Source organism: Stegostoma tigrinum, chromosome 5 (genome assembly GCF_030684315.1).
Source record: "Stegostoma tigrinum isolate sSteTig4 chromosome 5, sSteTig4.hap1, whole genome shotgun sequence".
Classification (NCBI taxonomy): Eukaryota; Metazoa; Chordata; class Chondrichthyes; order Orectolobiformes; family Stegostomatidae; genus Stegostoma; species Stegostoma tigrinum.
Genome location: NC_081358.1, coordinates 61,883,990 through 61,897,759, shown reverse-complemented (window position 1 = coordinate 61,897,759; position 13,770 = coordinate 61,883,990). Strand labels below are relative to the sequence as shown.

Below are 13,770 nucleotides of genomic sequence, written 5' to 3'. Positions count from 1 at the left end.
TAAATGTTAGCCTAACAAGTACCTTCAACCTGTGAATTTAAAAAAGTTACTGAATATATTTAAGAAGAATTAAGTAAACATTTAGATTTATACTGCATAAAGGGGAATGGGTAGAAAGCAGGAATATAACTAAAATAGAGGGTCGATCAAGATTGTCTTGAATAGCGGAGCTAGTTTGAAGGCCTGAATTGCTTACTCCAGTTCCTTGTTTTCTCTGTGAAGAAAGGAATTTCAGGGTACAGGGCCTGTACGGGGTGTGTGTGTGTGTGTGTGTGTGTGTGTGTGTGTGTGTGTGTGTGAGATGACATTAGACATAGAAGGAGCAGGACCACATTAACGTTTAGGCACCTGGTCATGGCAAAGAATGTGGAGGATGGGAAGATAAGCAAATATAAATTGAGTTGGAAGAGTCATAAAAGTACAATTGAGAGTTTCACAAATATGGCTGAGGGAGGGTATTGGTCAGCCGTGTTGTAGCAGTGTTGGTAGAATAAAGTAAGTAAATTCTCCATTGAAACACTGGACCACAGGACTACTGTATCATTCAAGAGAGACAACTGGTGGTGGTTTCATCTGAGGTTCACCAAGCCTCAGGCAAGAGGAGAATTTGAGAAGGAGTCCTTCATGGTAATCTCAGCCAATACAGGATTTGGATGCATGGATCAGTCAGCTTAGCTAATCAGTCTTCTCTTGAATAGGATACTTCAGTTTGTCCATGGTAGCTGGGATGGAAATTCATATGGTAGCAAAGATTTGGACCTTGTGTTTAGGGCTGAAAATGAAAAGTTTACCCTTTCCGATACTAGCAGGATGTGGATGGGTCAATTAGTTGAACAACACAGTGTGGTGATTATGAGAAGCAGTGGAAAACCTAAACAGTCTTAAACTTGTGCTAATGTCACTAAGACATAGCATGTGGCTGAGTAAGAAAGAGAACCCCAACCTCGATACTGGAGAATTCTAGGAAAAATGGAATGTTACAAATGGAAATGGAACTCACTGTGCACTACTTAGTGTTGCATCAAAGTGATGTTACTTGTACAGTGCATTGGCACATACCCTTAATTGTCATGGCAGCCCAAAATATAACTTAGTGCCCATTAATTTGCAATTTCCCAATTCTGGAATTTTGTGACTTCACTCTATCAATAATAAATGAGAGGGAATGGACCAAAAGTCTGCTTCAGACTGCATGTACTGCTGAATTGCATCGAGGATCTTAAGCCCTATGTTTTGGTAACTTTAGGACTAAGGAATGCTGCAACTATACTACTAAGATGTAAGATGGATTGGTCCATTTGGATAGTTCTAAAACAACATGTTGAGAATATCCAGGCGTTTAGGCAACATCTGTGGAGGCAAAAACGGTTAGCATTCTGTGACCTTCCATCATTTTTGACTATTTTTACTGGATTTGTATCATTAACTGTACTTGCTCTTGACAGCTGCTGCCAGACCTCCTGAGTTTCTCCAGCAATTTTAGTCTTTGTTCCAGCGGTTTTTTTGAGATCAGCAATGGCCTAGTGGTATTATCTCTGGACTGTTAATGAAGAGACCCAGATAACATTCTGGCAACCCAGGTTCAAATCCTGCCATGGCAGAAGGTAGAATATGAAATCAATAAATATCTGGAATTAAGGATCTAATGATGACTGAGAGTCCATTGTCAATTGTCGTAAAAGCCCATCTGGTTCACTAATGTCGTTTAGGGAAGCAAACTGCCATCCTTACCTGGTCTGGCCTACATGTGAGTCGACACCCACCTCACTGTAGCTAACTCTTAAATGCCCTCTGGGCAATTGGGGTTGGGCAGCAATGCCCTCATCCCATGAATGAATAAAAAAAAGCTGTTGGAAAAAGACTGAGGGTAAAACTGCTTCCCTACACAGAGGGTGAGAGAGTTAAGTAATGTACATCCTCAGCTGTTTTTGTGTTCATTCCAGCAGTCCATTGCAGAGCACTATTAACAAGAAGTTTTGGAATGGGGCTCTTGCCTAGCTAGTTGGTCAGGAAATGGTACATGATTCAGGGAAATTCAAGAATGTAAGGGAAGAAAATGAAAACAAAATGTTTCCTTCTCACTGAATCTCTGCAATGGAACAGTTCCCTGTGAAATAATTTACCGTATTATTTGGAAATGTCACCATCCAGAATTTGAAGGATGCTCAGACTATGATGTTGCTAAAGCATGGCATTAGTTGGCAATGGTCTTTGGAATTAAACAAACTAAACCATAGACATCCCAATACGGTTCTATTTCCACCAGATTATCACCAGATAATATTAATACAAAATGCTTCTGTTAGAGAATTCTACAATAATATGAGAAAATTACTTGCAAAATTTTAAAATGTTTTCTTTGCAGGGTGCAAAAAAGATACTATCTAGTGGAATCACTGGCCCTGAAGGTCATGAACTTTGTCGACCTGAACAGGTGGAGGCTGAAGCCACACAAAGGGCAATTACTATTGCCAGTTGCATTAATTGTCCACTTTATATCGTCCACGTAATGAGTAAATCTGCTGCTAATGTGATTGTCAATGCACGGAGAGAAGGTGAGAAACTGGAGATGTTTCATTCTTTTTCTTTCTCCACCAGTCGGTTGATTAAGTAGTGTTTTTTTTTCTCTTCTCTCTGAGTTTCAAATGTTTCTTGCTTCCATTTCAATGATAAGTGTTACATACTGGACAGTCAAGTTAACACACTGATCCCTTACTCCTAATGGGAGCTACTGACAAAGGAGTAAATGGTGCTAATAGTTTATCTCTGAGCACGCATCCTATGTGAATCTTAACCACCTTAGTTCTATTGAGTGAATTCTTGGAACCAAAACTCCAGGACACTAAGCTTGTATTCTGGCTTATATGTTGCCTATGCAGAGAATCGTCACGCAGTCTTTACAGAAAGAGCGGAGCAAGAGCTGCAATCCTGGAAAATCTTTTCATTTAACCACTCTCCCACCTTCTACAGAAGAACTAGGACGCAACGTATAGTTTCCTTTACTTAATCTTGCCTTGGTCTCTGACTTGAGCTGATTTATACATGGGTTCACTTTGTGATGGGTCGGAATCATCAGAAACTTTGTAAATAGCTATATGTAAACCTGCATTGCATTTACATTGCAAATTATCCTTCCAAAATCTGAAATAAAGACATAAAGTTGCTTGGAAAATCTTACCTTTTTTGGGTAGCTCCTGTAAAGTGAGAAACAGTTAACAATTCAATGACCTTTAATCAAGATAGATTAAATAAAAATCAGGATGGATTGTTTAAAGGAAAATTATGTTCAACCAATTTGCTTGAGTTATTTGAAGTGAAAGTCATGTAAGCTTGTGAAAGCACCTTCTAATAGAAAATAAACAAAAATAAATACTGTGGATGTTGAAAATCTGAAATTAAAGCAGATAATTCTAGAAATAGTCAGCAAATCTGGTAGCATCTGAGAGGCGAGGAGAGGTGGGATGGTGGTGTGGGGAATCGACTGTCTTTGGATCAGTTGAGACAGACTCTGCTCAGAAGCAATAATGCTCTGTGGGCAGCAAGAGCAAGGGCTGAGTGAGACTTTCATCCCTTACTGGGGAGCAAGTCACTCCCTCTGAGCAGTAGCCAACCTGGTAGCTGTCATCTCCAGCAGTCGTGGCTGCACCCAACGTTTGTTATTGGGTGCTGCTAGTACCGCAGGCACACAGCGCCAGGCACCCAGATTCGAATCGAGCCTCAGGTAACTGTCTGCGTGGAGCACATTCTCCCCGTGTCTGCATGGATTTCCTCCGGGTGCTCCGGTTTCCTTCCACAGTCCAAAGATGTGCAGGTTAGGTAGATTGGCCATGCTAAATTGCCCATAGTGTTCAGGGGTGTGTAGGTTATAAGGGCTTGGGTTTGGGTGGGATACTTCAAGGGCCAGTGTGGACTTGTTGGGCCGAAGGGCCTGTTTCCACACTGTAGGGAATCTAATATGAGGCATAAAGCATAGATCCCAGAATGAGCTATGTCCAGGGTGCAGGTTGAGGAAGGTTTTGCTAGCTTCCGGGAGTGGTGGGTTTTGGTATGTTGATAATAGGAAGAAGGTAGGGCACTATTTTCAGAGGATACCTTGAAACATAGCATGCCCTCTGAGGGTAGATCTTTCCACTTTTTTAAACTCATGTCAGTATGAAAAGTATTATTCGACGGGTGCATTTTCAAAAGCTCTCATTTTCGCTACTTATATTAGTAGTGATAGACAGGCTGCTGATTTCAGTGCCTCTCCACCTCCTGTATTAGGTTGTGAACTCGGATTGGTTGGGAAAGATATAACACGGCCGCACAAGGCCATCACTCTGAGTGCAACTAAAACCAGGCCATTATTTTAGGACTGCTTTATTCCAGCATTTTCTGTTTTTATACCACGTAATTGACTTAGAAAGATCATTGCTCATGGGATTAGGAAGACAGCAGTAACATAAATATAAAATTAATTAAGTAGGTTCTGCTGTATCAGAGATAATGGGATGATTGTTTTTTTTTCAGACTTAAGGGAGTTACACTGTGGTGATCCACACTGGCCAGTACTTGGATCACTGCTGTTTTTGATGCTGGCCTAGACTTGGGTTTAAAGAATATTCTTTACATAACTATTCTTTGTTCCCTCATGTCTTTATCCAGCTTCCCTTTAAATGTATTTATGCTGTTTGCCTCAATTACTAGCAGTGGTGAGCTCTACAATCTAATTACCATCTGGTTAAAGGTTCTTTTCTGAATTCTCTGTTGGATTTATCTTATTTGTGATGTTGTAAGTGTTATCACATGTATATTTAACTTCTCAAACTGTTTCACTGAGGCTGCACCTCAAACTTTCTTTAGTCAATGGGGCATAATCTGGTCATTTTTTTCAATAAGACTATAAGATTTAGGAGCAGAAGTAGGTCATTCAGCCCGTTGTTGAGTCTGCTGCACCATTGAATGAGCTCATGCTGATCAAATAATCCTCAACTCCACTTTTCTAAATTATTCCCATAACCCATGATTCCCTCACAGATTAAAATCTCTCAGCCCTGAATATACTTAACAAAACAGCCTTAAGAGCTCTGTATGAAAAAAATTTTCAAAGATTGACTATCCTTTGAGAGAAGATATTCTTTCTCTTGTCTGTCTTAATGGTGACTCCTTACTCTGAGATTATGCCCTCTGATCCTTGACGCTCCCACATGAAAATTCATTTCTGCGTTAATACCCTGTCAAGATCTGAATAATGTTAAACTTCAATAAGCTGTCCTCTCATACTTTCAAACTCCAATGAGTACAAGCCTAACTTTCTCACAAAAAGTCCCTCCATATCTGGAAAATTACATATATTACATCTGATAGCTTCCCTTTACCTATCTTGCTTGTTACTTCCTCAAAAGCTTGTAATAAACGTATTAATGAACCATACTGACTACTTGATTTTATGATGTATTTCAAAATGTTGTGCAGTTATATTGTTTTTAATAAACTCCTTTATCATAAACATTTTCCCAATGACATGTTAAACGTATGTGCCAGTATTTAATTTGCCTTTTTTTGTCACCATCCCTTATTGAATCAGCATTTTAGCAGATTTCCAATCCTCTGGAACTTCCCTAAATCTAAGGATCTTGGACGATAATTAATCTACAGCTACTCTGTATCAGCCTTTAGCTCCATTAACTTCCATAATACATTTTCACTAGCAATAGTTATTTTTTATTTTCCCTGTTATTAATTCTGTCTTATTACATATTAGCAAACCCAAAATAGCCTGATCCAGAACTGGATCCACAACAGTCCCAAATATGCTTTCTATGAATTTGACATCATGGCTCCTTTCCCAATTTGTTTATTTTTCCCAATCTTCAAGAACATTAAAACCACCAATAATTAGTGTGCTGCCTATTTGTACTTGCTTTTATTAGAAATATAGAAAATAGGTGCAGGAGTAGGCCATTCAGCCCTTCAAGTCTACACTATCATTCATTATGATCATAGCTGATTAATCTCTCAATAGCAAGAATTGTCCTTCCTCCAATTTGAAGACCAAGACTGCGTACAATACTCCAAGGTGGGGCCTCATCAAGGCCCTGTATAACTGCAGCAAGACATTCCTACTCCTATACTCACATTGTCTTGCTATGAAGGCAAGCATGCCATTCCCTTTCCTCACTGCCTGTTGCACCTCACCTTTTCCTAAATTGCCACCATTCAGATAATCTGCCTTCCTGTTTTTGCCACTAAAGTGGATGACCTCACATTTATCCACATTATGTTGCATTTATCAAGTATTTACCCTGTTAGCCAGCCTGTCCAAGCCACTCTGCAGCCACGTAGCACCATTCTGATAGCACATACTGCCATTCAGTTTAGTGTCAACTGCAAATTTGCAGATACTACACTCAATTCCTTCATCCAAATCGTTAATGTATATTGTGAACAGCTGAAGTCCCTGCAGTACCCCACTCAACACTGCCTGCCATTCTGTTTATTCCAATTTTCTGCTTGCTGTCTACCAACTAGTTCTGTATCCATGTCAATATATTACCTCTGATTCAATGAGGTTTAATTTTGTTTACTAACCTCTTGTGTGGAACCTTGCCAAAAGCTCTTTGAAAGTCCACATAAACAACATCTACTGATTCATCCTTGTCCTCTCTGCTGGTCACATCCTCAAAAAAATTGAGAAGATTTGTCAAGCATGATTTCCCTTTAGCGAATTCATGCCGAATTAGACTGATCATGTCATTGCTTTCCAAATGTTCAGTTGTTACGTCCTTAATATTTGTCTCTAGCACTTCCCCCATCACTGTCAAGCTAACTGGCCTACAATTCCTTGCTTTTGCTCCATCCTTTCTTATAAACTGGGGCTACATTATCTACCCTTCTGTCTATTGGAGCTCTTCCAGAGTCTATACGAATGGCAAAAAATGATCAATGATGCATTCACTATTTGTGGAGCCACTTCTTAAGTACTCTGGGTTGCAGAGCATGAGGCCCTGGGGACTTAGTGGGCTTTAATCCCATCAATTCTCCTATTACTATTTCTTGACTAACAAGGATTTCCTTCATGCTTGAACCATTGGCCCTGGCATTTCTGGAAGGTTATTTGTGTCTTCCTATTAGTGAAGATAAATCCAAAGTATTGCTTCAACTGGTCTGCCATCTGTTTGTTGTCCAATATGAATTCACCTGACTCGAACTGTACGGGACCTAAGTTTTTCTTCACCAGTCTTTTCCTTTATTACATATCTATAGAAACTTTTTTAGTCAGTGTTTATGTTTTCTGCAAGCTTACTCTCATCTAGACAATTCTGATACCTTTAGAATTAAACCCTTTGACCTCCTCTGCTGAATATTAAATTTCTCCCAGTCATCAGGTTTGCTGCTTTTTTCTAGCCAATTTAAGTGCCTCCTCTTTGGTTTTAACAGTATCCCTGATTTCCCCCTGTTAGCCATGGTTGAGTCACCTTCCCTGTTTTAGTGTTATGCCAGGCAGGGATATATAATTGTTGAAGTTCATCCATGAGTACTTTAAATGTCTGTCATTGCCTATCCACCATCAACCTGTTAAGTATCCTTGGCCAGCTTACCCTAGCCAATGCCTGCCTCATACCATCAAAGTTAGCTTCTTTAAGTTCATGACCCTGGTCTCAGATTTAACTGTGTCACTCTCCATCTTAAAGAAGAATTCTACGAAAGTCTTCGAGAAGATTTGTAGCTCAGATTGTGGATGAGGTTGTAGACTTGCTCAGTGAGCCAGTGTGTTTGATTGCAATCAAATACACCGGCTTGGTGAAGAATTCTACCATGTTATGGTCACTCTTCCCCAAAGGATCTCACACCACAAAGTTGTTAATTAATCCTCTCTCATAACACAATGTCTGGTCTAGGACGACCTGCTTTCTAGTTGGTCCCTTGACATATTGCTTGAGGAAACCATCCTTCATACATTCCAGGAAATCTCCCTCCATCGCATTGCTACAAGTTTGGTTAGTGCAATCAATACACAGATTCAAGTCCCCCATGATACCTGCTGTACCTTTAATGCACACGACTCTAATTTCCTGTTTGATGCCAACCACAACCTCACAACCATTGTTTCTTTCCCCTTTAATGTTCTGCAGCTTCACCCATACAGATTCCACATTGTCCAGGCTAATGTCCTTTGTAACTATTATGTTAATCTCGTACTTAAGCAGCAATGCTACCCCACTTCCCTTTTCCTTTCCATCTATCTTGCCTGAAAATTGGATACCCCTGGATGTTGAGTTCGCATCCTTGATCATCCTGGAGCTCGGTCTCCATGATTCCAATTACATCACAACTATTAATACCCGTCTGAGCACTTAATTCATCCACCTTATTATAAGTAATCTTCGCATTGAGACACAAAGCCTTTAGGCTTTTTTAGACATTTTTGGCCTTTTGGAAGTATGATGTAATGTAGCCTTTTTGATTTATGTCTTTGGTTTCTCTGCCTTCCACTTTAACATCTTCCCTTACTGCCTTTTGCTTCTGGTCCCACTTCCGTCTGACTTCCCGAATTTTTCTCATCTCTCGCCATATTAGGTGAAACCCTCCCTAAAAGCACAGGCAAATGGTCCCCTTAGGACATTGGTTCCAGTCCTACACATGTGCAGAGTGCCTGACTTGTGCTGGCCCCACATCCTCCTAGAACTGGTTCCAGTGTCCCAGGAATTTGAATCCCTCGCCATTGAACCATCTGTCAAGCCACGTATTCCCCTTAGCTATCCTGCCGTTCCTACTTTGACTAACATGTGGCACTGGTAGCAATCCTAACATTACTACCCTTTAAAATCCTGCTTTCTAGTTTAAGTCCTAACTCCCTAAATTCAGCTTATAGGACCTCATCTTAGTTTTTACCTATATCGTTGTTGCCTTTATGCACAGCTGGTTGGTCTCACCTGTCCTATTCTGTTCTACAAAACAGCTACTGTTCGGCAGCCTGTAGGATGACCAAATACCCCTATCTTTGTCCCACTTATTTTTTACCTCCACCCATATAGATTCTACATCATCTCATCTAAGATCATTTCTTGTTATTGTAAGGCATTCCATTTCATACATTAAAGTTACGTCACTACATTTCCCTTCTTGGTTGTTCTTTTTGAAAAATTGCATACCCTTATATATTTAGTTCCCACTTTGATCTCTTTATAACCATATTTCCATGATAGCAATAAGACCATACCCACTTACCTCATTTTGTGCCATTATTTCATTTATTTTGTTCTGAATACCATGCACATTTAAGAGTCTTTTAATTATCCTTTTTTTGAACTGTTTCATTTCCATTTTTAGCCCTGCTTCCTGCTGTTTTGTTATCTTCATATACTCTCTGGGTATCATTGTTAAAATAATTGCCTTCAATGCCACCATATCCTTTGTTTTGCGTCCCACATTCCAAAGCCCTTCAATGCCACCATATCCTTTGTTTTGCATCCCACATTCCAAAGCCCTCACCCCAACCCTCTTTATAATTGTTTTAAAGACCTCTATAGCCCCAGTTATTCTGAACACTGGTGAACAAGTCTGGCATTATTCCTGCAAGATTTTCTGCAGTGTTTGTACATATATCCTTTGTATGAGTACTAGAACAGTTATGAACTATAACCAAGCTTCTGTACAGGTTTAATATGGCTTCTGTGCTTTTTGATTCTATTTCTCTCAACACACCCCAGAATATGTCTTTATACATGACTTTATTAGCCCGTGTTGCTCCTTTTAGTGATTTGTATACCTTTTAGACACCCATTTAGACACTTTGTCAAGGCGAATGTGACTTCCTTCTTTGAAAGACACTGATTTATCTTGAACTAAAACAAAGTTGCTGGAAAAGCTCAGCAGGTCTGGCAGCGTCTGTGGAGGAGAAAACAGAGTTAATGTTTCAGGTCTGGTGACTCTTCCTCAGAAGTTCTGAGGAAGGGTCACCGGACCCCAAATGTTAACTCTGTTTTCTCCTCCACAGATGCTGCCAGACCCTGCTGAGCTTTTCCAGCAACTTTGTTTTTGTTCCTGATTTACAGCATCTGCAGTTCTTTTGGTTTTTACTGATTTATCTTGACTTTTATTTACTAATTAGTGGGGTCCTATTCTGCAAGTCTTTGTTGTAATCCCTCCTCTAAATGAATCACAGTCCCTAATTTGGTGTAGAAACAGAAATTTCTGAAACTATTTAGCAGGTCTAACAGTATCTGTAGAGAGAGAGAGAGAAAGTTATTGGGACAAATCTCCCAATTGTCATAATGCCCTGGGGATAATGGGCTGTAAAGTCAAACCCTGCTGTTCCCTGAATTGTCAAAAATGGGAAAAATTGATTAAATTTATTGATGTGCCCAGTTTTACCATTACTGTTGAATTCAGGTTAAAAGAATATGTACAGCAGGTTTCTTTTCCATTAACAAATAAATCACTATTTATTGAAAGGTTTAGAGGCCTGTAATGCAGGCAAGTGGGACTAAGTTATTTTGGGAAGCTTTGTTGGCATAGGCAAGTTGGACCAAATGGCCTGTTTCCATGCTGTATGACTCTGACTCTGTTTTCAAATGACAAAAAAGTAGATTAGGATTGCTAATCAATAATCATAATCTAACAAGTCCAGTAAATTGACAGGATTTCCAATTGACATAACTTAAAACTGTACCCCTATTAATATTCCCATACAGACACAAAGAAAGAGACCAGACACCCACTTTTTGGGTGGGGGAAGAAAGTAAGTTCAGGGAAACACAATGGATGATTGTTTTCATTAGTTCTTTCCCTTTCTCCAATGATCCCTCAATATATTTACATCGATGATAAGTCTTTATTTGACCATTGGCTTGATTGGACTTGGGGTCAGGGACAGAATCTTTCATTTCCCATAGACTTTGGTATTTCTCATTTCATCGTTATTCCTGCTTTTCAACAAATTGGGAGAGGACAGCTTTTTCAGGGAAAGAGAACAGAGTGAGAAAGAACGATGTTGACGCTGCATGTTTCTGAGACTTCTGACACCTTCTGTTTTCACTTTTCCCCTCCATGATGTCTGTGTTAAACTGCAACTGTCCACGTAGAAGGTTGTTATTTGGCAGATCTCTTGTGATCCCACAACGGTGTCAGTTGAAAAGCTAATCAAAAGATTGTCTGTCCCTGGTCAAAATTCCCCAGTTTGTCTGGACTTCTTTTGCCCACTGCTCCAATAAGGCAATATTGTATGTACTACTCATAATCTAATCCAGCAACTTGGTTTCATAGCTGCAAATATTTTCTTACACTGTTTCCTTTGTTTTTGAAGGATAAGTTTTCCCATTTTAGCCCAAAGTCCAAGACAAGTGATCTTTACAAAATCATTAGTGATACAGCACACATCGTTATTGACTAAAGAGATCACTGCTTACTGATCTTCTTATTCCTTTCTTTTGGACGTCTGATCTCAGCTGAAGAAATGAAATATGGTTGGAAGTCACATGACACCAGGTTATAGTCCAACAGATTTATTTGAAATCATTAAGCTTTCAAAGCGCTGCTATTTTGCCAGTTGAAGTGGAGGAAAGTGCATAGGCACAGAATTTATAGGTGGAGAGTTAATTGCAGGACAATACCACGTTCTTAAGAATGTTAAAAGTACAAATGGTGTAGGTGGAGTGTTGACAGGCCAAATAACAAGCCTTTGTCTTCAATAGGCTGATTAACAATGGGAAGTGAGCACAGCAATCTAGGAGAAAACTGGCAAACAGGAGCAGCCCAGGGGATATAATACCACTTTTTATTTGTATTAGGTACCATCATCAGGTTAATTTTTAGAGGCCTCCAGTTGTTCAATGGGTACTTGGATGGAAATATGTTGTTTGATTGGGAATATATATAGTCAGTTCTGGGGGTAAATGTGAATTATGAGTTGAATTATGTTGTTATTCGGAGTTACAAAGAGACTAAACAGTGTACCAATTCTAAGGTAAATAACCAGGTAGGTAGCCCAATGCTGTGATACTGAAAAGTGATGGTGCTGTGTTTAAAATCATGATGGCATTGGCAAATCAGCCACCCAGGCTACTATTGTGGGGATATGAGTTTAAATCTCACCATGGCAACTGGTGAATTTAAATTTTGAAAAATTCTGAGTGTCAACTATAATCCATTGAAGATGCAGGAGAACATACCAAGAGCAGCACCGGGCCTGCCTTAAAATGAGGTGTCAACCTGGTAAATTCAAGCCTAGTTAGGCATGCCTGACTGCAGAAGCAGCATATGTCAGAGATAAGCAATCCCACAACCATTGGATTACATCCAAGCTCTCCAGTGCTGTTACGTCTAGCCATGAATAATTATGGTGTAAGAGACCACATTTTTCACTTTTTTGTACTTTAAACTGAAAACGAATTTAGATGACTTTAAGTGGAAGAGAAAACATATGACTTTGCAACTTATTAATAGTGCTGAATATTGTTGAGCTGTGCCATACAATGCTTTGGAAAGCAGAAAAAGGAGCATATGAAGACTGAACGGTATCTTGAATCTTCTGAGTTAAGAACATTATGCCTGGCAACATGTCTTTGGTTGAGGTTTGGAATTTATTTTAAGAAAAGGCTGTGTGTGCCGAGAGCGGTGGAGAGTGAAAACATCCAGCCAGTAGATCGCACTTTATCTCTTTCATGTTTTTCAATTTGGGGGACAGACAGAAAACTCATGAAAGTTCAAAAGAAAAGGCTTTTCTTGTATGATTTCTAAGTTCATCTGCTCAGATGTATGACCGTCACTGAAAACATAACAGCACCCAACTGTTGTAAAAATCATGAATAATTCATGACAGGTAACGTATTGGCATGGATAGAGGATTGGTTGACCAGTAGAAAGCAAAGAGTAGGTGTAAATGGGTGTTTTTCTGGTTGGTGGTCAGTGGCTAGTGGCGTGCCTCAGGGATCAGTGTTGCAACCACAATTGTTTACAATTTACATAGATGATTTGGAGTTGGGGACTAAGTATGGTGTGTCAAAATTTGCAGATGTCCTTAAGATGAGTGGTAGAGCAAAATGTGCAGAAGACTCTGAAGGTGGACAGAGGTATGTAGATAGTCTAAGTGAGTGGGCAAAGGTCTGGCAGCTGGAGTACAATGTTGATAAGTGTGAGGTCATCCATTTTGGTAGGAATAACAGCAAAATGGACTATGTTTTAAATGATTAAAAATTGGAGCGCGCTGCTGTGCAGAGGGACTTGGGTGCCCTTATGTATGAATCGCTAAAAGTAGGGTTGCAGGTGCGGCATGTAATTAAAAAGACAAATGGAATTTTGTCTGTTATTGCTAGAGGGATGGGGTTTAAAAACAGAGAGGCTATGCTGCAGCTGCATGGGGTCCTGGTGAGGCCACACCTGGAGTCCTGTGTGAAGTTTTGGTCTCCTTACTTGAGAAGGGATATACTAGCACTGGAGGGGCTGCAGAGGAGATTCACTCAGTTGATTTCAGAGTTGAGACGGTTGGATTATGAAGAGCGCCTGAGTAGGCTGGGATTATACTCATTGAAATTCAGAAGAATGAGGGGAGATCTTATGGAAACATATGAGATTATGAGAGGAATAGATAAGGTGGAGAAAGGGAGGTTGTATCCACTATCAGGTGAAACTAGAACTAGGGGGCATAGCCTCAAAATAAAGGAAGCAGACGTAAAACTAAGGTCAGAAGGAACTTCTTCACCCAAAGGGTTGTGAATTTGTGGAATTTCCTGCCCAGTGAAGCGGTTGAAGCTACCTCACTGAATGTGTTTAAGGCAAGGCTAGATAAAT

The 13,770-nt window shown here is 39.8% G+C and overlaps 1 protein-coding gene across 1 annotated transcript in view; it reads left to right on the top strand.

Moving 5' to 3' along the window:
* The window catches only part of dpys (dihydropyrimidinase), an 80,968-nt gene that overhangs the window by 20,721 nt on the left and 46,477 nt on the right, over positions 1-13,770 (top strand). Inside the window, exon 4 of the mRNA XM_048529702.2 lies at positions 2,366-2,555. Coding sequence (XP_048385659.1) covers positions 2,366-2,555 — 190 coding nt within the window. The remainder of the gene's footprint in view (positions 1-2,365; positions 2,556-13,770) is intronic.